A 23,627-nucleotide genomic window follows, 5' to 3' on the forward strand; every position below is an offset into this window, starting at 1 on the left:
GGCGCGGGTGCCGTCGCGGAGCGTGGTCTCCGTCGCCAGGAGCCCCCTGCCGCTCTCAGCGGGCAGCGGGGCACCGCCCGAGCGGGTCAGGATGAAGCATGAGGATTCGATGTGTACCAGCCCGGGTGTCGGGGTGAGAGGATCGGGCCCCGGTAGGCGCCGGTGACGTCACGATTCCGGGCTGCCCGACCCCTGCTCCCAGGTTTCCGGGGCCTGGGGGCTTGCGGGAGCAGAGGTTGCGGGTCAGGGCCGGGGTGCGACGTGGCGTCTCTCCTTCCCTTAGGGTCCTCCCGTGGCTTCGCGGGAGACGGCGGAGGCAGTGACCAAAGGAGCGGAGCCCTGGCGCTGCCCCAAGCCGGCCACGTACACCCCGGGGACCTGCGAGCTGCTCCGAGGTCAGCGTTAAAGGCAGCGAGAAGGGCGATGGTGACCGCGTTGCTCCCTGACTCAGCTCTCGCAGCCCCTGCTCTCCTTTGCAAACAGGGAGCCCGGGATGCGGCTAGGCGCAGGGCGCTGGGGCCTGCACGGGGCCAAAAGGCAGAGCTGAGGCTGTAGAGTAAGCCCGGGTGCCTCCCACCCGCCCTTTCCCAGGGAGGCCGAAGCTCCCCCCACCGCGGCCAGGCCGGACCCGAGTGGCCCTCCCACTCGAGATAACGTCTTCCTCCGCTGGACTTAGCACAACCTGTGGTCGGGTCGTCAGGGTTCTGCCTGCTCCCCCAGATCCTAAATCCCACCAGGCAGGAGTCTGCCTCAGACCTGTGGCTCCAGCACCTGGCACCTGAATGAGCAAGTATTGACAGCAATGAGGTCGGCGCCGCGGCTCACTAGGCTAATCCTCCGCCTGCAGCGCCGGCACACCGGGTTCTAGTCCCGGTCGGGGCGCCGGATTGTGTCCCGGTTGCCCCTCTTCCAGTCCAGCTCTCTGCTGTGGCCCAGGAAGGCAGTGGAGGATGGCCCAGGTCCTTGGGCCCTGCACCTGCATGGGAGACCAGGAGAAGCACCTGGCTCCTGGCTTCAGATCAGCGGTGCGCGGGCCGCAGCGGCCATTGGAGGGTGAACCAACGGCAAAAAGGAAGACCTTTCTCTCTGTCTCTCTCTCTCACTGTCCACTCTGCCTGTCAATAATAATAATAATAAAATAAAAAAAGTATTGACAGCAACAAAAATGTAAAGCTTTCAACACTGCTAGGTGCTGGGGCTATCACAGCAAAGAAACGGAGAAACCCTTGCTGGGTAAAGCTCATGTCACAGCGAAGTGCGCTACATCATAAGTAGATTAATTAAACAGCGTTAGGTGGTGATGAGTGCTGTGAGAGCATGAACCAGGAGACGGAGAGGGAGCGCCTGGAGGCAGGGAACTCAGTGTCGCCTATCAGGTGCCTGGGTTCGATTCCTGGCTCCTGGCTCCTGGCTCCGGCTTCCTGCTACCAGGGGCTCTGGGAGGGAATGGGTGGCTCAAGTAACTGGGCTCCTGCCACCCACGTGGGCACCTGGGCAGAGTTCCCAGCTTCCAGCTTCAGCCTGGCTCCGGTCTCTCTCTCTCTCTCTCTCCTCTCTCCTCTCTCCTCTCTCCTCTCTCCTCTCTCCTCTCTCCTCTCTCCTCTCTCCTCTCTCCTCTCTCTTCTCTCCCTCTCCCTCTCAAACTTTCTGTAAAGAGAGCGGAGGTAAGGATGATAGAATCTGACATTCCAGCGCACTATGATGGGTTTACCTGACTGGCTAGGAGGCCTCACGGAAGCGTCTTTATCTTGCAGTGATGATGAAAGAATCCAAGCTGACCAACTTCCAGCAGCGCCACCTCAGGGACACCATGAAAAGTAAGGGGCAGTCCACAGTCTTCCTGGGTGGAGGGGTGTGCTTAAGAGGGAAGGGACCCCATTGGGAAAGACCGAAAAAAATGGAAAGTACTTCTGATCCTTGCTCCTGGGGAACTGAGCTTGCGAGGCCTTTGTCTTCCTGGGACGTGGCTCCTGACACAATAAGCCACTTGCAGTGCAGCCTCAGTGACCTTCCCAAGGGAGCGTGGCCCCACTGAGACTCCCTGCACAGTCAGAGGGGCCTCACCACGGCTGCGCCCCTCCCACGCCGCGGGAGCCCTCCCCAGGAAATGTGCCTGTGTCTTCCTCCTGTGTCTCCCACTCCGGGAGCCAGCAGACACAAAGCGATGTCTGAATCCCACACCCGGGAAGGACAGGCAGGGCCTTGCCACAGCGGCAGTGGGTAGCAGGGCGCCCCCCCGGGATCTTGGAAACAACTCTGACGTCCTGTGACCTCACTGAGTGGACCTGAACAGAGCCGTCGACTTCCACCTGAGAGGGAGAGGCCAGACTCGTATTCACTCCATCAAAAGCTGCTGCCTTCTCCAGGGAAGGACTCGAGCCGGTCGGGAGGGCATCGGAGAGGCAGAGGCAGGTCCTGGAGCACCTGTCCAGCACTGGCCGCCGGGGGGAGGCGTGTCAGGCTAGTTCAGAGTCGGAGGACAACTCAGTGGCCAAAGGCCAGTGCCGTGCCCCATGTGACCTGTAGAACTCAGTCCCCACGCTCAGCAGGCTCCTCGTCTGGTGCCCCCACAGCAGAACTGCAAGCAGCATGTCCTGGGGATTCTCAGAATCCCCGCCCCTCCCTGCTTCTCTCCTCGGAACAGAATCCTGCTCATCGTTTGGAAGCGTAACCTACATTCCACTGCAAGCCACAACTCCCCTTCCTTAACCTGATGCCCAGAGTTACCTAGGCCAGAATTATTTGCTGGGAGTGGGCCAAAGGGAGGGGCAAAAGCAGGAGTGGGACGGGGGCGGAGGAAGGCAGACCTGACCCAGCTCCGGTGCCACCTCCGGTTCCTCAGTGCCCTGGAGCCGCCCCGACCCCACCTCCAGCGCACTGGCCTGTCTGCTGACCCTGTGCCTCCTCTGGCTGCCCGGGTCCCCATGGGCCCTCCACAGTACCTGAGTGGCCTTGACCCTGGCACAGCCCAAGGATCACTCCTCCCCTTAAACCTCATCCTGGCATCCCAGCTCACACAAGGTAGAAGCGTCTCTCCCGAGACTGCCGTGACCTCTGACCTCTGCTGCCGTTGGCTTTCTGGCAGCTCCTGTGCGGGCTCTGGGCTTGGCTGCCGCCGTCCCCTCGGCCTAGAGCGCCTTCCCCAGATGCCTACAAAGCTTGGGTCTGCCCTCAAGTGTTGCCTCCCTGAGGCCTCCCCTGACCACCTCCAACACTGAAATCGAGGAGGCACTGGTGCTGAGGACACCACCTGTCGTCACCTGACCCCAGCGTGAGCCCCGGAGGGCGGGACTTGTCTTCCCCCTTGGTGTCCAGGCTGGGCACACAGATGCCCGGTACCTCTGTGCTGACCGGAACCGGAAGTACAAAGGATCGACCGTGAGTGGGGCCTGCCTTTGTGCAGCCAACTGACCAGACAGGAAGTGGCAGGCTTGGCTGGCCTGGGGGAAGGGGCCAGTGGGGAGGGAGCAGACAGCAGGAGGGGCAGGTGTCTATCACCGTCCACGTTGTCCCTCTCTGCCTGTGGCAAGTTTAAGAAGTTATCTACAGAATTAAAAGCGCCAACACAGACTTTGACATACAAAGATGTTTATTGCAGCATCGTTTGAAGTAGTAAAAAAGAAACAAAACAAAACACACACACACCTGGGAAGAACAACCTGAAGTTTCTGAAACTCAAAGGCCAGCGGAATAAATAAGGTGCACACTGAGGACTGGTAAATAGCTATAAAAATAAGTTACACTTGGGATTTCTCTGGAAAGTGTCTGTGATGCGCTGTTAAGTGGGAAGAGCCTGTTACTGAATTGAATAGAGCATAACCCAGTGTTTGGAAACAGACTCCCCCTGCACGGGACCTCTGCACAGTGACACGGCCCGCAGAGGGTGGGCCTGACACAGGACAGGGAGGCCTCCTCTGAGCTGTCGCCACTTTTGTTAAGGAAACACAGACCAGCCAGGGGGCTCCTCCCACCGGACCCTCCCTCCCCCAGGAGGGGACGCTTTGCCTCTGCAGTGTAGCCCGACGTCCAGCCAGAGGGGCTCACCTTGCAGGCAGCCGGCCCCGGCCATCTACCTGCCCCCCATCCTGGCGGCCCGGCCCCACCTGCGGCCCGCCGGCCTCTGCCAAGCCAACGGGGCCTACAGCCGGGAGCAGTTCAAGCCTCGGGCCACGAGTGAGTGCCAGGGCCCCCAGCGAGGGCCTGCCGGGTGTGTGTGTGTGTGCAAGCGGGCGTGGGGGCGGGGGGGGGGCAGACACGGGGCAGGGGAGGCCACATGGAACCAGGTCGCCTTTGTACTAACGCTCTCGTGCCCGCTGCGTGGTGTTCAGAGGTAGTCAGACACAGGGAGCTGGCTGCGGGGGACGGAGGGCCCGTTCCTCTTTTTTTCCCCAAGAACTTTTCAGTTAGCTGGGCCCTGCCGGTCTCTGCCGAGCAGCGCCCTGCTCCAGCCTTGTCCCTTGGTTTCTGTCGCTGCTGGCCCCGCCCCTGCGCTCAGGCTGCCCCTCTGCAGGGCTCAGGCCTCAGTTTCCACAGCCTGGTCTGCGCCAGAGCAGCTGTGGGTTTGTCTCTTCCTGCCCCTCTCACAAGCTCAGGTGCCCCCAGGGGAGAAGGGGCGGGGCCTGAGTGGAAAAGACTGTGAAGGGGGCGCCCCTCGCACCCTCCCTGGCCACTTCTGGGCCCCCCAGGAGACCTGGAGAAGGAGAAGCGGAGACTCCAAGACCTCTTTGCCAAGGGGAAGGACACAGAGGGACGGAGGAGAAAGGCACCTCCGGCGCGGCGGGACCCGAGCCCCAAGCTGGACCGCTTTGAAGAATGTGAGCCCCTGGGGGGCTGCGGGCCGGCCCCACAGGCCCCCCAGCCCGGGCACTGAGGGCCCCCTCCCCTGTGCAGTGGTGAAGGAAATCCAGGAGAGGAAAGAATTCCTGGCCGCCATGGAGGCCCTGGGACAGGGCAAGCAGTACCGAGCCATCATCCTCACCGAGATCTCCCAGGTAGGAGGAAGCATCGGAGGGCTGCGCGGTCGGGCCCAGCCCAAGTGCGGGGCCAGAGACGTGAGGACGGGTGGGCTGGCTGCAGCTGCGGCTCTCGGGGCCACGCTCTGGCTCCCCGAGCTCCAGCCCCGAACACCAGCTCTCCCTGTTGCTCTTTGCAGAAACTGCGGGAGATGGAAGACATTGACCGCAAGCGGAGCGAGGAGCTTCGGAGGGCTCTTGCCATCGCTTAATCAGCCCTGGAGCCCGGCCTTGGCCACTGGGGCCCACCCCTCACCGCGCAGGGTCATCACCCAGTCAGCCCAGCCACTCTGGCCTCCAGCCGTGTTGCCTGGCCACACAGCACTGCCCTGCCTTGGGGAGCCCAGGGCACCCACAGCACCCTGGACGCTGCCCAGGGACACCACGGCCCTGCTCTTGGAGCCGCTGAGACCTGCAGCCTCAGACAGACTGAACGGTTTCTCGGGAAAAGGGCCCCAGTCACAGCAAAAGCCACGCCCACGTCCTGCGACCTTGTCCAAGGTCACCCAGTGGGCTCTCCTCCCTTCCCGCCCCCTCCAGCCTGTGTACCCTGGGAATGAACACAATTTCTTTCATCACACCCATCTTAGGACCAGCAAATTTGACTTCGTACAGCCTTGGGCAAATGTTTGACAACGAACTGGCCAATAGAATACATTTAACTTGGGTCACCGCACACACTGCCTTGTTTTCGGAGGGCTAAGGCTTATTCAGTGAGTGACGCCCCTGATAACCTACTGGGACCTCTGCACAGGTGCGTGTCCAGCGACCTACTGGGATGTTTCAAGTGCCAATGAAGCAACACTCACGAGCACTTGAATTTCTGTAAACTTGAGATAATGGTGGTAGAAAATAAAGCTCTCAAGATCTTACAACCAAGGGCACTGACCTAGCGAGTGGCCACTCAGGGCTAAGTTAGCTTTACAGCCTAGGGAGCCTGCTGGAAGAGCCAGGCTCGGGAGTTCCACTCCCAGCATGCACTCGTGACCTTGAGCAACACCCAGGGCCCCAGCCCCGTCTGCATCTGCGAGCCCCCTCCCCCAGTGCTGCTGGGGGGACTCGGCTGACAAGGAAGGAGCCCCCACCTGGCCTGGGCCCCAGGCTGCCGACACCCACAAGCCCTGGCTGCTGCAGCACCCTCTTCTTTTCCTGTCCCCACAAGTCCCCAAACTACTGTGGGTTTGTCAGCCACCGCTTCCTGGCTGTCCAGGCCACGTGACCTGCACTGCAGCTTGCACAACCAACAGGTTAGTGCTGGCTCAGGGGAAGCCTCTGTCCACACACCCAGAGGAACCTGCAGGCAGGGGTGCAGCGTGACGGGTCAGCCGCCGTCCACCCTGACAGCCCTGCCCCCGGACAACAGCCCGGCCCGACAACCCCCACTTCACAGGCACGTGAGCTGTCAGCACTCGTGCACGCGCACACACACACACACATGCATGTGTGCACACACACATACCGTCTGCGGAGAAAGGCCCGGCCTCCCTGGGCCCACTCCTACCCGCCAGCTCCAGCTCCAGCCGCCAACACGGGGCTCGGCCGCTCCACCACTCACCTCCTGATTCTGAGCCAACCCTCAGGTTACACGCAGCCGGCTTCACCTCTGTTGCCTGCTGTCCCCACAGGCCTTGGAGACGGTTGTCACCCAGCACGTTTGGAAGGAGACGGCTCCCTTCGAGGGCCCTCTTCAGGGGCAGGGGCCCATCGGGGCCGGGGGCTGTAGAAGGCCCACAGAATCATCTGGTCTGGCCCTGCCGAGGCAACCGCGGGTGGGACTGGAAATTCAACACATCCATAGCAGGCTCGGTTTTCAGTTGATCATTTTGTAGGCTCGCGAACGACGGCTCGATATCCAGGTGGCCCTCGGCGCACACAGGTCCCCCGCCCTGCTCTAGGTAAACCGCCCCAGCGTGGCCCAGGTCCTTCAGGGCAGCCCGGGATGCCTGGCCCCGAGGTGCGGCAGGGGCAGGCAGGAAGGCAGGCGTGGCCGTGGCCCGAGTGGTCTCCGGGGATTCCTGGTGAGGGCCAGTGAGAGTTCATCCAGCGTGGTGTCCTCGCAAAAGAGAGGGCAGCTAGGGGCCCTGGGGCATCCCGGCGACAGCGTAGGGCACAGTGCTCAGATCCACAGCTGCGGCTCATGTCCCAGGAAGGCCACGATCCCTCCCCTCCCACGGCCCTCCAGGTGGCTGAGTGGCCTGCAGTCCCTCACCGGGGGAGACAGGCTAGCAATGACCCCACAGGTGCCTCTTGCTGGGCCGGGGGCACGAGAGGAAGCCGAAGTGAGGGCCAGCCGACAGGACAGAACCAGGGTTAGCACCTATGTCAGCACAGTAGCGGCCAGGGCCCACCTCTCCCCGCGGGGTTGTTAACGGGGCAGCCCCTGCCCCAGCACGGCCCTGCAGCCCTGCGCTGCGGGGAGCGGGTTTCCCTGCAGCTGGGGAGAGAAGGGACGTGCGGGCCAGGCTCACTGCTGTCTGCCACAGCGCGGCCCACCCAGCAGCTAACTCAGACCGAACCAGAGCCTTCACAAACCGCTCCCGAGCGAGGGGGTGCGGGGGGCCTGCGCTGGCCAGGGAGACAGGGCCCCGGCGCCCGCCCTGCCTCTGCTCCTGACCAGAGTGGGTGGAGTTCTCAGAATCCAGTGAGGCGGGGCTGAGTCCCGGCTGCCCGCAGCAGAGAAGGGGGACCAGCCGGCGGACCCTGAGGAGGGAGAGGCCGCCCCTGCGGGGCTGCCCACCCTAAGCCATCTCTCCTGCGGCTGACCCGGGAGCGGCTCCCACGCCGCTAGCTCTTGTCGCCGGGGGCCTTGCTCTTGGCGTCACGCTTGTTCCCTAGCAGCTTCAGCACCTTCATGGTCTTGAACTTGCCCTTCTTCTTGCTCTCGGGTTCCGCCTCCCTCTGGAACTCTGAGGAAGAGGAAGGGGGGCAGGCGATGAAGTAAGGAAGGGGAGGGGCTCTTTCTGGGGTAGGCCCCGGATGCCAGCCAGCAGGGCTCGGTGGGTCCCTTCACACCTTTCCCGGCCTCCCATCACTCTGGAGCCTGGGAAACTTCTTCCCTGGCACAGTAGGGACCAGGAGACACACACCAGGCCAGCCTGATTCTCCCGGCCTGGGCTCACAGCTCCTGCGTTCCAACACAAATGCCAACTGCCACGCTAGGGGGAACCTCAGAAAGCACCTCCCCGAGACCGAGCGTCGGCGGAGAACGTCGGTCTCTGGAACAGGCTCGCACCACCTGTGCCGTCTGTGGGCGCCAGGCCCTGGACTGAGACAGTGTGGAGTGCACGGCGGGAGGGGTGGCCGCCACCACCCCGGCGCCTCGGATGTGGAGAGGTTGGCCCCGGCGCCCAGCTCATCCGTGCCAAGAGCTGTGGCTGGAAGCCGCGTGGTCAGACTCCGGCCTGAGTCACAACTTACCCACAAGGCCACAAAGTGAGTCACTGTTGGAACTAAGGAAAACCCCAGGAGCCCTGACTGGCAGCCCAGGACTCCTGTGTCCGATCCAGGCACACTGTCAACCCGCAGCCCCTACTCCAACTCCCCAACGGACCAGTCCTCCCTGTGGCCATCAGGGCACCCCACAGTTATCCTCCAAGCCGGCCACGGCCTTCCCGGCCGAGAGCTGGCCTCCCTTACCATGCACAGCCTTCACAGCAAAATCCAGGCTAAGGCGACGGCGCACAGCCATGCAGCGGTGCCCTGTCCACTCCCCACCCCCCCAGCTGAAAACACACAGGAGTTCTTATGGCCGGAACCAGCCTCCTCCCCCAGGAGGGCCTCACCTTTCTTCCTGATCATGGCTTCCAACATCTTGTCTTCCTCTTCCTCCCTGGAGTGAGAACGGGAAGCTCGAGTGCCCCGAGGAGCAAGGGCCAGACCATCCCCGTGTCCCTTCCAGCTGCCAGGGCCACCAAGGGCTGGGGCGGGCTGTGCTGGCCGGGCCTACAGCTGTGGGACTGGGTCTCAGACTAGGCCCTGCCCATGGGCCCCTCCCCCCGCCAGAGCACCTCTGCCGGTCCTCGTCCAGGCAGTTGACAATGGCGTTGCGCTGCTCGATGAGGGTGACAAGCTCCTGCATCAGCACCTTGTCCCGCACCCGGTCCTCCTCCGTCCAGTCCTTCTCTGCCCAGGGAGGAAAGTCAGGGGCGTGAGCAGTGGGAAAACCCTCTTCCGCCCCAGGATGCCGGAGGCCAGTGCCTGAGTGCGGGGGGCCCAGCTCCGAGCTAGGTACCGGGTGCAGAGAGGCGGGTGGGGCTGCAAGTTCTCCAGGAAACAAAGATCCAAGGACGGGCTGGGCGCCGTGGCTCTGGGTTAAGCCTCTGCCTGTGGCACTGGCATCCCATTTGGGTGCCAGTTCTAGTCCTGACTGCTCTACTTCCGAATGGCCCCTGTGCCCATGTGGGAGAACTGGAAGACACTCCTGGCTCCTGTCTTCAGGTTGGCTCAGCTCTGGCTGTTGTGGCCATTTGGGGAGTGAACCAGTGGATAGAACCTAATATCTCTCTGTCTCTCCCTCTCTCTGTGAATCTACCTCTCTAGTAAATAAATTTTTAAAAAAGAGACAAAGCTACGAGGCTGCTACCCACAAAGCCCCTCAGGGGGCCCAGCACGTGTTTCCAGGGGTCCCGCGAGGCTTCACGGGGCCAGGATGGGGAGACAGCCAGAACCCCAGGTGTCCTCAGCCTTGCGGACAGGCCCACAAGCTTAGGATGTGCGGCTACCACAGGGGGCTGGACAAGCCCAGCTACACCCACTCTGGCCACAGGGTGTCACTGTGGCTCCCTCTGAGCTGCGGCCACGCCCAGCCTCCTGGAGATCAGGGAGGCCTGGGAAGTCCTGGGGCATCCCCCAGCGGGCGCAGGGGCCCGACCGCTGTCCCAGCCGGCCGGCACGGCTTGCCTGTGCTGTCAGAGACGTGGCGGGGCGTGCTGGGCCACAGGAGTGGAAAAAGCCCTGGCCCCCGCTCTGCCCTCTGCAGGGCCCGCGGGTCTCTGCCTGCGTCCCCAGCCCCGGCCCCGTCGCCGGGGCGGCCGTGGCTGCACTCACCCGGCTTGTTGAGGAGGCAGCGGAGCTCATACTCCACGTCGGCCTGGCGCTGCTCTAGGTGCTGCTGCTTGAAGCTGCAGGGGGCGCAGAGGGCGGCCGTTAGCCAGGCTGCGCGGCCCGGTGCCGAGCCAGGAGGACCCTGGGCCGGGGGAGGGGGCACTCACACGTAGATGAGCTCCGACTCTCGCCGCACCAGCAGGTGCTTCTCGTGGATGAGCCTGAACCAGTCCACCAGCATGTCGTCCTCACGGCCCTCTGGAACCAGACACCAGCAAGGCCGGGGCTGCCAGGGGTCCCAGCTCGGCTCCCCGCCACCCCAGCCCACCACAGGCCCTCCCCGGGCCCCTCACCGCTCACGCCACCACGCAGCCTCTCCTCCAGCAGGACCCCACGGTGCTCCAGGGCATCCAGCTGGCGCTCGATGGTGTCCATCTCTCCGTGGATGTCCTCCTCGGGGATGTGCTGGTCAGCCTGCACCTGCGCCAGGGCACACTGTGGTGGTCACGGCAGGCTCCGCGGGCCTGGACCCCAGGCTGGGCAGGCGTGGGCAGGCAGGCAGCCCCGCCCCTCCATGCTCAGCCCCCTGCCCTCCCTGGAAACCCCTCCCCTTCTCTGGTGCTCTGGAACACTCTAACCAGCCATGGGAGCGCCTGACATTTGGGCTATTGTGAGTGACAAGGTGACAGCACCACGCCTGCCCTGCCCTCAGTCCCCGGGCTGGACACTCCGCCTCCCAGGTGGGCCCCCCCAGGGCCCCTCCTGGACATCAGAGGGCAGCGGCCAAGATGGCCCAGCCTCAAGGGAGTCCCACGGGAAGCCTGTAGCTGGGAAGGGAGGGTGTGGGACCCAGGCCGGCTGGCGACCGGGCGCTCCCCACTGGCACCTTGCGTTTGATGAGTGGGAAGCCGTGGCCTGGGGCAGGTGGCCTCACTGGCTTGGATCCTTTGGTGGCCTTCTTGGTGGCTGGGGACGCGGCAGGGGATGGCTTCCGGTTAAAAGGATTCTCCTTGCAGGAAGACTGGAGGCAGGGAGATAAGGCAGGGTGAGTCAGGGGAGCCCCCCACACGCCGCTGATGGCGTGGACCTGCGGAGAGCAGGGAGGGCCGCAGGCCTGGGACGGGGTGGGGGGCAGACAGTGTCCCCGAATGCCGGCTCTGAGGCCCTGAAGAAACGTTTCCACTTCCCGAGCTCTCCCAGGAGCCAGGGCTACACTGATGCCTGTACCCACTGTGTTCCGTCCTGCGTCTCCGGGGGCTCCCGCCGGGCTTTGCACTTGATGAGCCCAGGCTCTGCATCCTTCCAGGCAGACCCCTCCCCTCTCTGAGGCCAGCCCAGCCGGGCGGCACCGCCTCTGGGGCACACGAGGCCCTGACACCACACAGCAGCCATAGCTATCTATGCTCCCCGCTCGTCGGCACCACGGCTGGGAGTGCCCAAGCAACCCAGCCTTCTCCCCGCAGCCGGAGTGGGGGAGACTCTTGCAGGCCGGGGTGGGGGAGACTCTTGCAGGCCGGGGGTGGGCTCCGGGTCTCTGAGGCAGGGACAGTGCTAGGGTAGAGCAGGGCAGGCAGTGTGCTTGCTTCCCAGAGGGCAGCCCCGCCAGATGGCTGGGGCTGGGGCTGGAACCAGGGCCTTTGAGATTCTCTCTGACCCCTGGGGTGCGGGCGGGATGGAGCCCCCCCCCCTCGCCAAGGAAGCTCTGCTGGGGATCTGCCCCTCCCACCACAAACCCCTGGGAGCCCAGCTGGGCCACAAAGCCCAAAGCCTCCCCCTCCAGGGTTTGCAGGCTTTCCTGGCCACAGCTCCTGCAAATCAATGTTGACAACAGCCCCAGGGCCCCGGCCCCACCCTCCCACCACCTAGGAGCCCAGGGGGTCCTCTCAATAGCGAGGGGAAGCTGGGGGTGGGGGGGTCAGGTGCAGGCAGAGCAGGAGTCCGCGCACAGGGGCTGCTGCCCAGGCCAGGGCCGGCTGAGTGATGTTTGCAAGGCGCAGGGTTAGGGCCAGACCATGACGACCAGTGCCCCCCGAGGGCCACCCTGCGCCCTGCACGGCTGGCATCTGCAGATGCCTGTGTGCTACGGGCCTTGGGCACAGGGGAACCTGCGGAGGGTGGGGCAGGAGCGGCCCCTTCACCAAGGGGAGCCCAGGGGGACTCCTGACCCCAGCAACCCCAGGCTGTTGGCATGCAGCAGAGAAAGAAGACAGCCCACCGCGCACAGCCCACGTCCCACCGCCCACAGCGCACAGCCCACCACCCACAGCGCACAGCCCACCGCCCACAGCCCACAGCCCACTGTGCACAGCCCACGTCCCACCACCCACCGCGCACAGCCCACTACCCACAGCGCACAGGCAGCTGCAGAAGGAGCCATCTGAGGCTGGGTGTTAGGCACACACGTAAGCCACAGCTCACGACATCCGCGTCCCGTATGAGAGTGCCTGGTCTGTGTCCCAGCTGCTCTGCTCTGATCTGTGGACGCACATGCTGGGAGGCAGCAGACCCTGGCTCAACTGCCTGGGCCCCGGGCCTGTGTGGGACACCCAGCCTGGCTTCCAGGCTCCTAGCCTGGGCCTGGTGAGGGCTGACCCCTGCCCACACTAACTCCAGCACCTCCCCCTGACCTGGCTGTGAGCACCATGTGGACAGGGACCACCACGTCCCACCACCTCTGGAGTCCAGGCAGCCCACACGGGAGGTGCCCAGTGAGCCCCAGCCGCTGCCCTCCACTCTGTGCGTCACTGACCGCCTTCTAGAACAGTCATGCTGCCTGTCTCCCTGAGCAGACTGAGCAGGAGGGCGAAGACACGGTCTTAGTATAACTCTGGCCAGGGCCTGGCACCAATAGAGCTGGGGTGAATGGGGGTCCGGATGGTGGACCCAGCGGGTGGGGCTGCAGGGGCGGGCTGATGGATCCCCGGTGGGCCAGTGTGCAGGCAAACCATGCCTGGAGGTACAACAGCTGGAGGGCCCGGCCGGGGGACAGGTGAACCGACAGGCGGGAGGCCTGGTAGACAGGTGAAGAGACGGATAGGCAGACCTATGCCTCCCTCAGCAGGGTGCTGAATGAGGGCCATGGCCAAGGCCACTGCAGAAGTCAGAGGCCAGCAGCGGTGGGAAGGCCCGGACGTCCCTGCCCTTGAGAGCAGACCCGGCACTCACCTTGAGCTGCAGCTGGGGGGACGAGGTTCCAGGCGAAGGCGCAGGGCTCCTGTCTCCTGCCACCGAGAGGGGGGTGGGGGTGGCACCACTGCTTGGCTTGGCTGGCTGGGGCCCTGGGCCGCCCCGCGTCCTGGGGGCGAGGCTGGGGCCAGCCTGTGGCGTCTGCTCCATGCTGGGCTGTGCCAGCTCCCCAGAGGAAGACAGGGAGGAGTTGGTGGAGAGGTTGGCGGAGTTGCCAGGGGCGCCGGGGGCATGCACGGCAGGCTCCGAGGAGCTCTTGGGCACAGCCGGAGGCTCTAGCAGCTGGGCCCCGGCACTCTGGCCGCAGCTCTCGGACGACAGGCTCTCCACGCTGAGCGCGGGCGACGGCGTGGCCGACGGGGGCTCCGAGTGCGAGAGGCGGGAGGCATGCAGAGCTGTGAAGGATCAAGTGCGCGTTGCGTGAGGGGCCCAGGCAGGGCTCTCAGCCTCGCCTGACCTGTCCTCTGTCCCCTGTGCCGCACAGGGGCCTGGGGCAAGGGCCCGGGAACAGCAAGGGCGTGGCAGGTGCCTAGCCGCACGGGGCATCCACTCCTCGCCGTCCACCCAGCACCGCCTGTGCTCTGGAGTGCTCTGCCCCTCCACGCCCTCCCTCGCCCAAGTGAGCCCAGAGGCAAAGCTGGTGCAAGGGAGGCCGGGGGATGGGGGGGAGCGAGAGCAGGAGCAGTCTTGCTGTGGCCAGATCTGGGCCATGGATCCTCCTGCAGGGGTCGGAGTCCACGCCCCCAAGCCTGTCACCGGCCTGAGATCTGTTGCTTCAGACGGGAGAAGCCACCTCCCCCAGCCAGGGCTGGGCTGGCAGCCAGATGCGCCCGGCTCCAGAGCTCAGGCCTTCTGCCACGTCCCAAACCTGCCTACACTTCTACCTCTACTCACGCAGACCACGCACGGCTCAGGGGCCCAAGGCTCCAGGGAGACCACCTAAACCCCGACTGCAGCCGTGTCTAACATGCTCTCGGCCCTGGCGAGCTCAGAGGCAGCCAGACCCCAGCCGTGCTGGAAGCTGACCAAGCCCAGGGCATACAGACTGGGAGAGCGGGCATCTGGCACGGTGGCTAAGGCACCACCTGAGATGCCTGCATCCCATGCTGCAGGGCCTGGGTTTGAGTCCGGGCTCCACTTCTGTTTCCGGCTCTCCGCTAATGTGCACCCTGGAGGGAGGCAGCAGGTAATGGCACAAGTACTTGGGTCCCCGCCACCCACAGAAGAGGTTCGGATTGATTTTCCGCCTTTCCAATGTAAGCGAGAGGGCACAGGGAAGCCCAGTGGTTTCCAGTCTGCGGAGGGGCCCCCTACCCCACCCGGCACCAGCAGGGACAGAGCAAGGGCTGCAGGTGTCCGGCCACCAGGGAGCTCCAGCGCACGCACTCACCGAGCGGGGATGCGCTGGGCGCTCGCGGGGCGGGGCGCTTCTTAGTCTTGGGGCTGCTGGTGGGGGTGATGCCATACCAGGGATGCAGGGACTTGGGTGTGGCCTCCGGGTGGGCGGGGCCAGGGCTGGGGGCCACTGGGGACTCCTCCCCCTGCTCCTGCTCCTGCTCTTGCTCCTCGTCCTCCTCAAAGGGGTTGTAGGGCTTGGGCTCCTGGGCGGCCGCAGGGCTCTGCTGGGCCACCTCCTCCACACCTCTGCTCTCCCCCTGTCGGCCGCCGCGCCTTGGTGGTGCAGGGCTGCCGCTTGGGGGCAGGGGTGCTGGCTTCTTCTTGGGCTCCGCCTGTACCAGTGTGATCCAGGGTGGGTCCTTCCTGGGGGCCGGCGTCCTGCAGGGAGGCGGGAGGAGAGGAAACCATTCCCAGAGGCTGAACAGCGGCCTCCTGCTCTCTCCCAAAGGCTCTGAGCCCGTTTCACAGGGGGCAGGTGAGAAACCACCCCTTCCCTTCTCCCACCCCCAGGCCTGTGGGGCAATCCTGGCCAAGGCGGAAAGGGACCGTTACAGTCACATCCCCGCTGGACCCGGGAGGCCCCGAGTCACGGCTGCTGGGGAAAGGAGCCTCCCTGGGCCTGTGTGGCCCCGCGGCATCACCCGGCCTGTCAGTTTCTCCATGTGCCCAATGGGACTAAGAACCCCGGGTGCACAGGGCCACTGAGGGCCCAGGGAGCCACAGTGTCCAGCACCCGAGGGCCTGCCGCAGGCCAGGCCCACTGCAAATGGTACCTGCGGTGCAGCCCTGGCCCACCCACCTCCCCCCAGACAAGCAGGCAGCACAGCGCCCCCTGCAGGGCTGCAAGCACCCGGGCTCAGCTGTGAAGCAGGGTCCTGGGACTGGGGAACGGGGAGCCAGGCGCGCTTTTCCAGGACTTTCCAGTGGGGCCCGCGGAGGGGAAGTGGTTCCAGGGTGGCTGTCCCCCCAGGAGCTGCTGACCACTGCAGCGGCGACGGGAATCCAAGGGAGTGCAGGGGAGGGGATGCACGCACAGCTCTCCCTCCCCGTCCCGAGCCCATGCGAGGCCTCTGTCCCAGAGCAGGAAAGCCCCCCAGGCCCAGCCTACCTCTCCGACAGCTTGGGTGTCCCCCTCGGCCTGGGGACAGGGGGCTCGTGCAGTCTTCCTGGATGGGAAAGGAGAGTGAGCCAGGCCTGTGGGGGCAGCAGGGGGGTGCCTGCCCCGCCCAGGAGTGCCCCCTCTAGATGGTCATGACAGCCTCCCGCACCCTCGCACTCCGGCCCAGGTCAGCAGGAGAGTGGTCAGAGGGCCAAGGCCAGGCCACCTGAGACCCCGCTTGCATGTGCAGTCAGGAAACAGCATCTCAACTCAACCCAGGTGCCACCTCCTCCAGGAAGCTCCCCTGGCTTCCAGGTGTCCCCTAGGAATCCCACGCAGTGCCTGCGCCTGCCCTCCACTGGAACATGGCTTCCACATCCACCTGAGACCCCTGAGACCCCTGCCTCTCTGCCCCACTGGTAGCACCTTGAAGGCACTACCAGGTCTGAACAGTAACTGGGTCCCAGGGTCCAGCTCAGGGCTGGGCCCACTGCCAGCCCCCATGAGTACTGAGCAGCACCGGACACGGGAGGTCCTGGTGCAAGCCCCAGGGAGGCCCAGGGAGGCTCTCCCCCGACTCAGACTCCAGCGTCTTCCCTGACAAGGTAAGGGCTGGCTGCGCAGCGCACGTCGTACAAGCCGCTGCGTGTCCCCCGAGCTCAGGTAAACCCAGGCAGAGCGGGGCCAGGGAGAGTGGGCAGGGTCCCCATGCAGCCCAGGCAAGGCCACCCGCCCTGCCAGTCCCTTGCCCCTCCCCCAGCCCAAGCTCTCGCCAGCCACCAGCTAGGGCACAAGAGGTCGCCTAGGGCGTGCCCGGGACTGCTCAGGACACCAGTATGCACACAGTCCCCAGATGTCCACTCACTACCCACGCTGGACCTGGGGCACACAAGATGGACACCAAAGATCACAAATGTCCCAACCCACGCTGGAGTGGGCGGCGCACGGCGCCGGGAACAGAGCCCGGCACACAGAGGCGCTGGAGAACGCTTTGCCACAGGCAGCTCCAGCTTCAGAAACACAGGACGCCCCAGCACACGCACAGCACACAGCACACAGCACACAGCACATGCCACACGGCACACAGCACACGCCACACAGCACAACAGTGCACCCGACACACACGGATGCAGACCGGCACCCGCTGCCCGCCCCAGCCGGGCCCTCGCTCACCGTTCACAAGGCCACTGCTGCCAGCCTGCTCCGCCGAGCCGTCCTGCTGCAGGCTGGACCGGGGCCGGGGTGTCGGGGGCGTCGGGGCTGGGCTCTCAGGCGCCTTCCTAGGGGCGGGCGTGGGCCGGCCGGCTGGGGGGCTGGTCAGCTCCTGGGATTTGCTGGGAACCCGGGGCTTGGCGGCGATCTGGGGCCGGGCCTCGGGGCTGGCTTTGGAGTCATCTGCTTCAGGCCCTGCACCCACACGAGGGCCGGGGCTGCCTGCCTCCCCGTCCTGGGTCTCTTCGGTGGTCTGCGGCGGCCTTGGGTGTGTGGGTGGCCCGGACCTGGGTCCCGATCGTCCTCCTGGGCCCAGCCTGGCACAGTGTTCTGCGCACACGAAGGTGCCCTCCTCGGGCCCGCTCCTGTAAGCCCCGGGGAGCAGGGTGCTGGAGCACTGCCGACACCTGTGGGGTGACAAGACAGGGCTTCGCTGGGCTGTCCCTCTGCCCCTCCTCCCAACTGCTGGCCAGAGGGGCCCCAGCACAGCGCCCTGCACCTCCCAGAGGAAAAACAGCACCCTCGGGAGCAGAGTGGAACAGTTAAAGTCACATGTAATCGGCCATAGAGATTGTGAAACCTGCCGCTGGCGTGCGTTGCAAGAGGAAGAAGCCGGGGTCCCCGGCAGAGGTGACACACAGTGCGCATGTGGCCACATGGCCGTGGCAGGAAATCCAATCGATGGCGTTCACCCAACCGAGTCTAGAACGCGGCAAAGCCCGGCCGTTCTCCCAGCCCCTGGCTCCAGGCGTGCATCCGCGGACTCGAGCTCCTGTCACGGCTGTGTGTGCCGGGAGCGCCTCTGGGTTCCTTTGCGAGTGCGTTTACTGCAACCCGCGGCTCCTCCCCAGGACACCCCAGTTCTGCGCTGGGTCCCCTCGCGGGCACCGCACTAACCCACGGCTCCTCCCCAGGACACCCCAGTTCTGCGGCTGGGTCCCCTCGCGGGCGCCGCACTAACCCGCGGCTCCTCCCCAGGACACCCCAGTTCTGCGCTGGGTCCCCTCGCGGGCGCCGCACTAACCCGCGGCTCCTCCCCAGGACACCCCAGTTCTGCGCTGGGTCCCCTCGCGGGCGCCGCACTAACCTGCGGCTCCTCCCCAGGACACCCCAGTTCTGCGGCTGGGTCCCCTCGCGGGCACCGCACTAACCCGTGGCTCCTCCCCAGGACACCCCAGTTCTGCGGCTGGGTCCCCTCGCGGGCACCGCACTAACCCGCGGCAGGTGCAGGCTGGAAGCCAGTCATCGGCCTCTCCTGGCCGTTCCGTTTCCTTCTCTGCTGGTTTTGATTGGGTTGTTTTGGTGACGCATTCGATGTTTTCATCGATTTACTAAGTTTCTTATTCTCTTTGCCTCCTGGTGCTTTTTATTAAAGTCTGGCTTCCCCTGGGAGTCACACACTTACAGTTCTCCCTCACTTTTTTTTTTAAGATTTACTTATTTATCTGAAAGGCAGAGTTACAGAGACAGAGGGATCTTCCATCTACAGGTTCACTCCCCTTAAAGCAAGTTCTTATCATGGTTTTAAAAAATTCTTCCCTTTTCTCAGTGGCATTTAAAGTACACACTGCTCCCGTGGCTGGCTCTGTGGCACAGCTAGTTAAGTGGCACCTGCAGTGCCAGCAACCCCTATGAGCACAGGTTCAAGTCCCGGCCGCTCCACTTCCAATCTAGCTCCCTGCTAATGCACCTGGGAAGGCAGCAGAAGACGGCCCGGGTGGTCGGAGACCTAGGTGGAGTTCTGGGCTCCTGGCTTTGGCCTGACCTAGCCCCAGCCTTTGTCCCACTTAGGAGTGAACCAGAAATACTCTGTCGCTCTGCCTTTCAAACAAAGAAAAAAAGAAAAGATTTTTTTAATAAAGTATTTGATGTTCCATCAACAGGTAGCCACCCTCGAAGAGCCTGGGCTGCTGGGAGCTCATGGATGAAGTGGGAATGAGCCACGCGTGGGTGCAGAGTCCCTGGCTCGGGGGCTGGTAGGAGTAGGCTCCTGCCCCCAGCTCTCCCGGCCACTCACCGGAAGCAGTGCCGATGGTAGAGCCTGCCCTCCACCAGGTACCGCTGTACCAGGTGCACGTGCTGCCGGCAGGCCGCGCAGGTGCTGCTGGGAGTCCGGTGGGTGCCCTGCTCCAACAGGCTGCCCGAGGAGAGCTCCTCGACCTGCAGGGGACAGGACAGGCGGAGAGGGGGTGGGGGCCCGGTCACCAGCCACCCTATTCCAGAACATTCCCCCGTCCCCCTTCCTCCCCCGAGCGCCAAGCTTCCTGGTGGTAATGCAGAGGGCAGAGGACAGCAGGCTGCCTCCTGCCCCGACCTGAGGGAGCCAAAGGCAGAAAGGGGGGAGACTCACTCAAGGACTCAAGGTCCGGGGCCAGGATGGAAACCTGTGGTTCCTGGTTCCTGGGGCCCTCCCCTTTGGGGTGGCCCTGCCTGACAGACCACTGGCCTCCTGGGCCCACCTCATCTGTCTTCTCTCCTTCCCAGCTCTGGGACCTTGAGCCAGCTGCCCGAGTCTCTGGGCCTTGGGATCCCCCCTGGGACACTGGACTGGTACAGCCCTGCCAGCCTCCGTCCCAGCCTCCCCGGAGCCCCTCAGGTACAAAGCGCTGCTCTCACTTCCTCTAAGCTTTCTGGAACAGGCAGCGCGGCCCCCGCTTCCCTGCTGAGTGACCTTGGGCAAATGACTAAACCTCCCTGAGCCTAGGTTCTGGGCCTGCAGCACCTACCTCCCCGAGCTGCCTGCAGAACTGAACCGTCACGCTGGAACAGCAGTCGGGAGGGCACCCTGACCCACGGGGACGAGGGCAGAGAACATCCTCTGAGCCAGCAGGACCAGCGTCCCCGCGTGACAGTTGCCGCCATGACAGCTGCCCCCCACCCCCTTCCCACCCCAGTGTCTGCCTACCTGAGTCTCCTCTCCCGGTTCCTCTGTAGGGGGCGCTAGAGCCGGCGGAGAGGAGGCTGCTGGGTCCCTTCTGGGGGGTGACACACCAGCTGCCAAGAGACAGGAGAGGGGCCCTGAGGCACGTGGAGACCGTGGAGGCCCAGGTCTGGCGGAGGACCGCCGAGCACAGGGGTGTGCTGGGAGCTGCATGCCCAGCCCCGCTGAGCCTCAGCAAAGTGGGGCAGGGGAGGGGGAACTCCCACTGCGGGGAGCCGAGGGGAACAAGAAGGCACCAGCACAGGGCACCGCCTCCCACCTTCCTTCCCAGTGGGGGGGGGGGGCAAAGGGAGGGGAAAGAAAGAAAGGGACCGTGTGGGTGCTGCCCGTGTGGGTGCTGCCCGAAGGCTCGGGAAAGGCAGCGCCCGGGGTGACAGGGAGGGCGGGGGCAGGGCCCTCACCCCCCCCACCTCGCCCCAGGCTCCTGTGACTCCCTGGGGTCTGCTGTGCACCGTCCATCACGGTACAACCCCAGGGGTGGACACCCTGCAGGAAGACCCACATCCCACGGGCAGCGCTACTCTGCCTTGCCAATCCAGCTCCCGGCTGAAGTCCACTGGAAGGCCGCAGATGATGGCCCAGGTATCTGGGTCCCTGCCCCCCACGTGGGAGACCAGGATGGAGCTCCTGGCTCCTGGCTTCAGCCTGGCCCAGCCCTGATAGTTGCAGGCAGCTGGGGAGTGAATCAGCAGATGGAAGCTCTCGATCGCTCTCTCCCTCCCTCCCTCCCTCCCTCGCTCCCTCCCTCTGCCTTTCAAATAAAGAAGTTGGGGAACTACCTATGGGAGCGTGGGGGAGTTGGTTTCACTGTGATAACTTTAAAAACCAAACCCGGCCTCACTGTAGTCTAAACTGGCACTGACCAAACTTCGGTGGCAACCCACCAGCGGGCCCTGAAATCGGGCGGTGACGACACACGGCACGTTCAGAAGCCAGAGCGGGAGAGCAAGCATCTGCACGCATCACGTGTTCCCAGGGGAAGCACTGCTTCCTGAAACGCCTTCAGTTATACACGTGTGCGTGAGTGTGGGACCGGGACGCCCAGCCGTCGGCCCAGGTCCCTCAGGACCTGCCCCTGCACCGTCTCCTCCTAACCCTCACTCCCCAACAACACACAGCTTCTGCTGCCCCTGGCCTGGAATGTTCCTCCCCCTACCTGCACAGGGCCTCCTCCTCTGAGGCTGTACTCTAACGTCACCTCCTCAGGGAGGCCCTCCCGGGTCACCCATCTCTCTCCCTTACTGCCTTTTTTTTTTTTTTTTGGAAAGTCAGAGTTACAGGAGACAGAGAGAAGAGACAGACATCTTCTAACAACTGGCTCACTCCCCCAAATGGCTGCCACAGCTGTGGCTGTGCCAGGCCGAAGCCAGGAGCCAGGAGCTTCTTATGGGTCTCCTATGTGGGTGCAGAGCCCCAAGCACTTGGCCCATCCTCTGCTGCTTTTCCCAGACCATTAGCAGGGAGCTGGGTCAGAAGTGGAGCAGCTGAGACACGAACCGGCGCCCATATGAGATGCCGGCGTCACAGGCAGCAGTCTCCCAACTTTGTCTTGATGCCCCGTGGGGCAGGCTCCCCTCCTGATCTCCTACAGCCACAGGGCCTCTCCAGCCAGGCGGGGGCTCCTCACAGGCAGGGTCCCTTGGCAGGGTGCCAAGCCCTTAGCCGGGAGCAGACCCAAGGTTACCAGGGCAGGTCACCGTGGAGTCTGATCAGTCACACCCCACAGCCCCCACGTTCCCAGGACAGCTGGTGGAGCGGCACAGCCAGCGTCACCTCTGGGGCAGGGGCACCGCCCTGCCCCCTGCGCCTCAGCAGCAGGTGCATGTAGGGACCAAGTGCTAGCCAGACAAGCGCCGGGCATCGGCGTGCGGCCCATGCGGCCCTGTCCCAGTGCCTGGGTTTCAGCTCCGGCTCCACTGCCGATCCCAGGCTCCTCCTAACGCTCACCCTGGGAGGCAGCAGTGCTGGCTCCAATACTGGGGCCCTGGATTTAATTCCCGCTTCTAACTCCGGCCTGGCCCAGCCCTGGCTGCGGCGGGCATTTGGGAGCGTATCAGCAGGTGGGAGAGCTATTTCTCTGCCTTTCACATAAATTGTTTACAAAGAAGAAAGAAAAGCACAAGCTACAGTTATCAACAAGAGTCCCCCCAGGGTGGGGGGTGCTCCCACCAGGCACAGCACGGGAGTGGGGCCTACCCTGAGGGTCCCAGGAGGAGACTCCTGCAGGGTTTCCTAGAGAGGTTTGGGTTTGGCCCCAAGGAAGCCCCGGGGAGAAGGCTGAGGGTAACCCTCAGTGCACGCGCCAAATGGGTCCACGCAGAAAAGGAGCGCGGGTGTGCCTCGACTTCCCAGGTGGAGAAGGCACCTGCCGCCCGGAGCCTCCCAGCCTCGCAGCTCCGCAGCCCAGCTCCCTGCAGAGCGCCTGCTGCTTCCCCTCAGGCCCGGGGAACGGTGCTCACTGCCCAGCACCGTGAGGGAGGCTCGGACCAGACCACAGCCAGCCCGTGGCAAATATGATCAGACTCAGGCCCAGCACTGTGGCGTAGCAGGTAAAGCCGCCGCCTGCAGTGCTGGCATCCATATAGGCATCAGTTCGAGTCCCAGCTGCCCCACTTCCCATCCAGCTCTCTGCTGTGGCCTGGGAAAGCAGAAGATGGCCCGAGTCCTTGGGCCCCTGCACCCACGTGGGAGACCCAGAGGGAGCTCCTGGCTCCCGGCTTCGGATCGGCTCAGCTCTGGCTGTTGCGGCCATTTGGGGAGTGAAGCAGCGGATGTTGAGTCCTTTCTGTCTGTAACTCTACCTCTCAAATAAATGAATATAATCTTTATTAAAAAAAAAAAAAAAGAGAGAGAAAGGAAGAAAATATCAGACTCTGAAACCTCAGGTAGGTTCTACTAAATGGGTGCAGCTTTTGCACTGTCACGCGTGGCTGTGCCATTTGTCCGGGACATCTGTCGTAGGAAGGGTGACCGTGGGTCCTAAATAAGGGCCAGACACGGCTCCTCATCGACGCCTCACATCAATCCTGTGAGACAGGCGCTATTTAAAAGAGATTGATTGATTGATCGAGTTGGAAGGCAGAGTTACGAGACAGAGAAGGAGGTACAGAGATCTCCCATTGGCTGGTTCACTCCCCAAGTGGCCAAAACAGCTGGGGCTGGGTCAGGAGCCAGGAACTCCATCCAGGCCTCCCACAGGGGTGCAGGGGCCCAAGCACGTGGGCCATCCTTCTCCGTCTTCCCAGGCGCATTAGCTGGGAGCTGGATTGGAAGTGGAGCAGCCGAGACTCGAACCAGCAACCACGTGGGTTGCCGGCATCTCAGGTGGCAACAATGCCAGCCCTTGATAGGCGCTATTCTAATCCCCGCCACAGAGGGGAAACTGAGGCAGAAAGGCACAGCAACTGGCCCACATGGAATAAATGGCAGAACACCCTGGGAGGCAGCAGGTGGTGGCCCAAGTCCCTGGGTCCCTGCCACCCACGTGGGAGACCCGGATGGAGTTTCCCCAGCAGTTGCAGGCATTCGGGGAGTGAACAGAGGATAGAAGATCTGTCTCTCTGCCTTTCAAAGAAAGAAAGAGAAAAAGAGCAAAACTGGAGTCCCAGCTCTTCTCCCCAAACACCTGTCCAACTAGCATGTTAATTCCACATTCTTTTCATTCTTGTGCTTCTTCTGTATGATATAGTTTCTATAGCAAACGTGTTAGCAAGGAAAGAAACCGTGACTTCATGAA

At 63.8% G+C, this 23,627-nt stretch overlaps 2 protein-coding genes across 3 annotated transcripts in view; one reads left to right on the forward strand and one right to left on the reverse strand.

Annotated features, from left to right (window-relative positions):
• Positions 1–5,240, forward strand: C10H22orf23 (chromosome 10 C22orf23 homolog). The gene is made up of 7 exons (XM_062202862.1): positions 1–133; positions 284–395; positions 1,755–1,817; positions 3,991–4,173; positions 4,686–4,814; positions 4,891–4,991; positions 5,153–5,240. Exons 1-7 carry the CDS (start codon positions 92–94, stop codon positions 5,222–5,224), a joined length of 702 nt encoding a protein of 233 aa, XP_062058846.1. The 5' UTR covers positions 1–91; the 3' UTR covers positions 5,225–5,240.
• The window catches only part of MICALL1 (MICAL like 1), a 25,956-nt gene continuing 6,496 nt past the window's right edge, over positions 4,168–23,627 (reverse strand). For both annotated transcript variants that reach the window (XM_062202861.1, XM_062202860.1), the window contains exons 4-16: positions 19,856–19,944; positions 18,968–19,110; positions 16,912–17,357; positions 15,748–15,805; positions 14,632–15,017; positions 13,221–13,636; positions 10,942–11,076; positions 10,409–10,535; positions 10,223–10,313; positions 10,059–10,132; positions 9,020–9,134; positions 8,795–8,841; positions 4,168–7,918 (exon numbers count right to left, since the gene is read on the reverse strand). In XM_062202861.1, the coding sequence (XP_062058845.1) occupies positions 7,797–7,918; positions 8,795–8,841; positions 9,020–9,134; positions 10,059–10,132; positions 10,223–10,313; positions 10,409–10,535; positions 10,942–11,076; positions 13,221–13,636; positions 14,632–15,017; positions 15,748–15,805; positions 16,912–17,357; positions 18,968–19,110; positions 19,856–19,944 (2,249 nt within the window). In that variant the 3' untranslated portion in view covers positions 4,168–7,796. The remainder of the gene's footprint in view (positions 7,919–8,794; positions 8,842–9,019; positions 9,135–10,058; positions 10,133–10,222; positions 10,314–10,408; positions 10,536–10,941; positions 11,077–13,220; positions 13,637–14,631; positions 15,018–15,747; positions 15,806–16,911; positions 17,358–18,967; positions 19,111–19,855; positions 19,945–23,627) is intronic.

This window comes from Lepus europaeus, chromosome 10, assembly GCF_033115175.1.
Source record: "Lepus europaeus isolate LE1 chromosome 10, mLepTim1.pri, whole genome shotgun sequence".
Classification (NCBI taxonomy): domain Eukaryota; kingdom Metazoa; phylum Chordata; class Mammalia; order Lagomorpha; family Leporidae; genus Lepus; species Lepus europaeus.

Coding starts and splice junctions, on each gene's coding strand:
- C10H22orf23 (XM_062202862.1), top strand. CDS start 92: ATGAAGCATGAGGATTCGATGTGTACCAGCCCGGGTGTCGGG. Junction 134..283: donor GTACCAGCCCGGGTGTCGGG/GTGAGAGGATCG, acceptor TCCTTCCCTTAG/GGTCCTCCCGTGGCTTCGCG. Junction 4,174..4,685: donor GTTCAAGCCTCGGGCCACGA/GTGAGTGCCAGG, acceptor TGGGCCCCCCAG/GAGACCTGGAGAAGGAGAAG.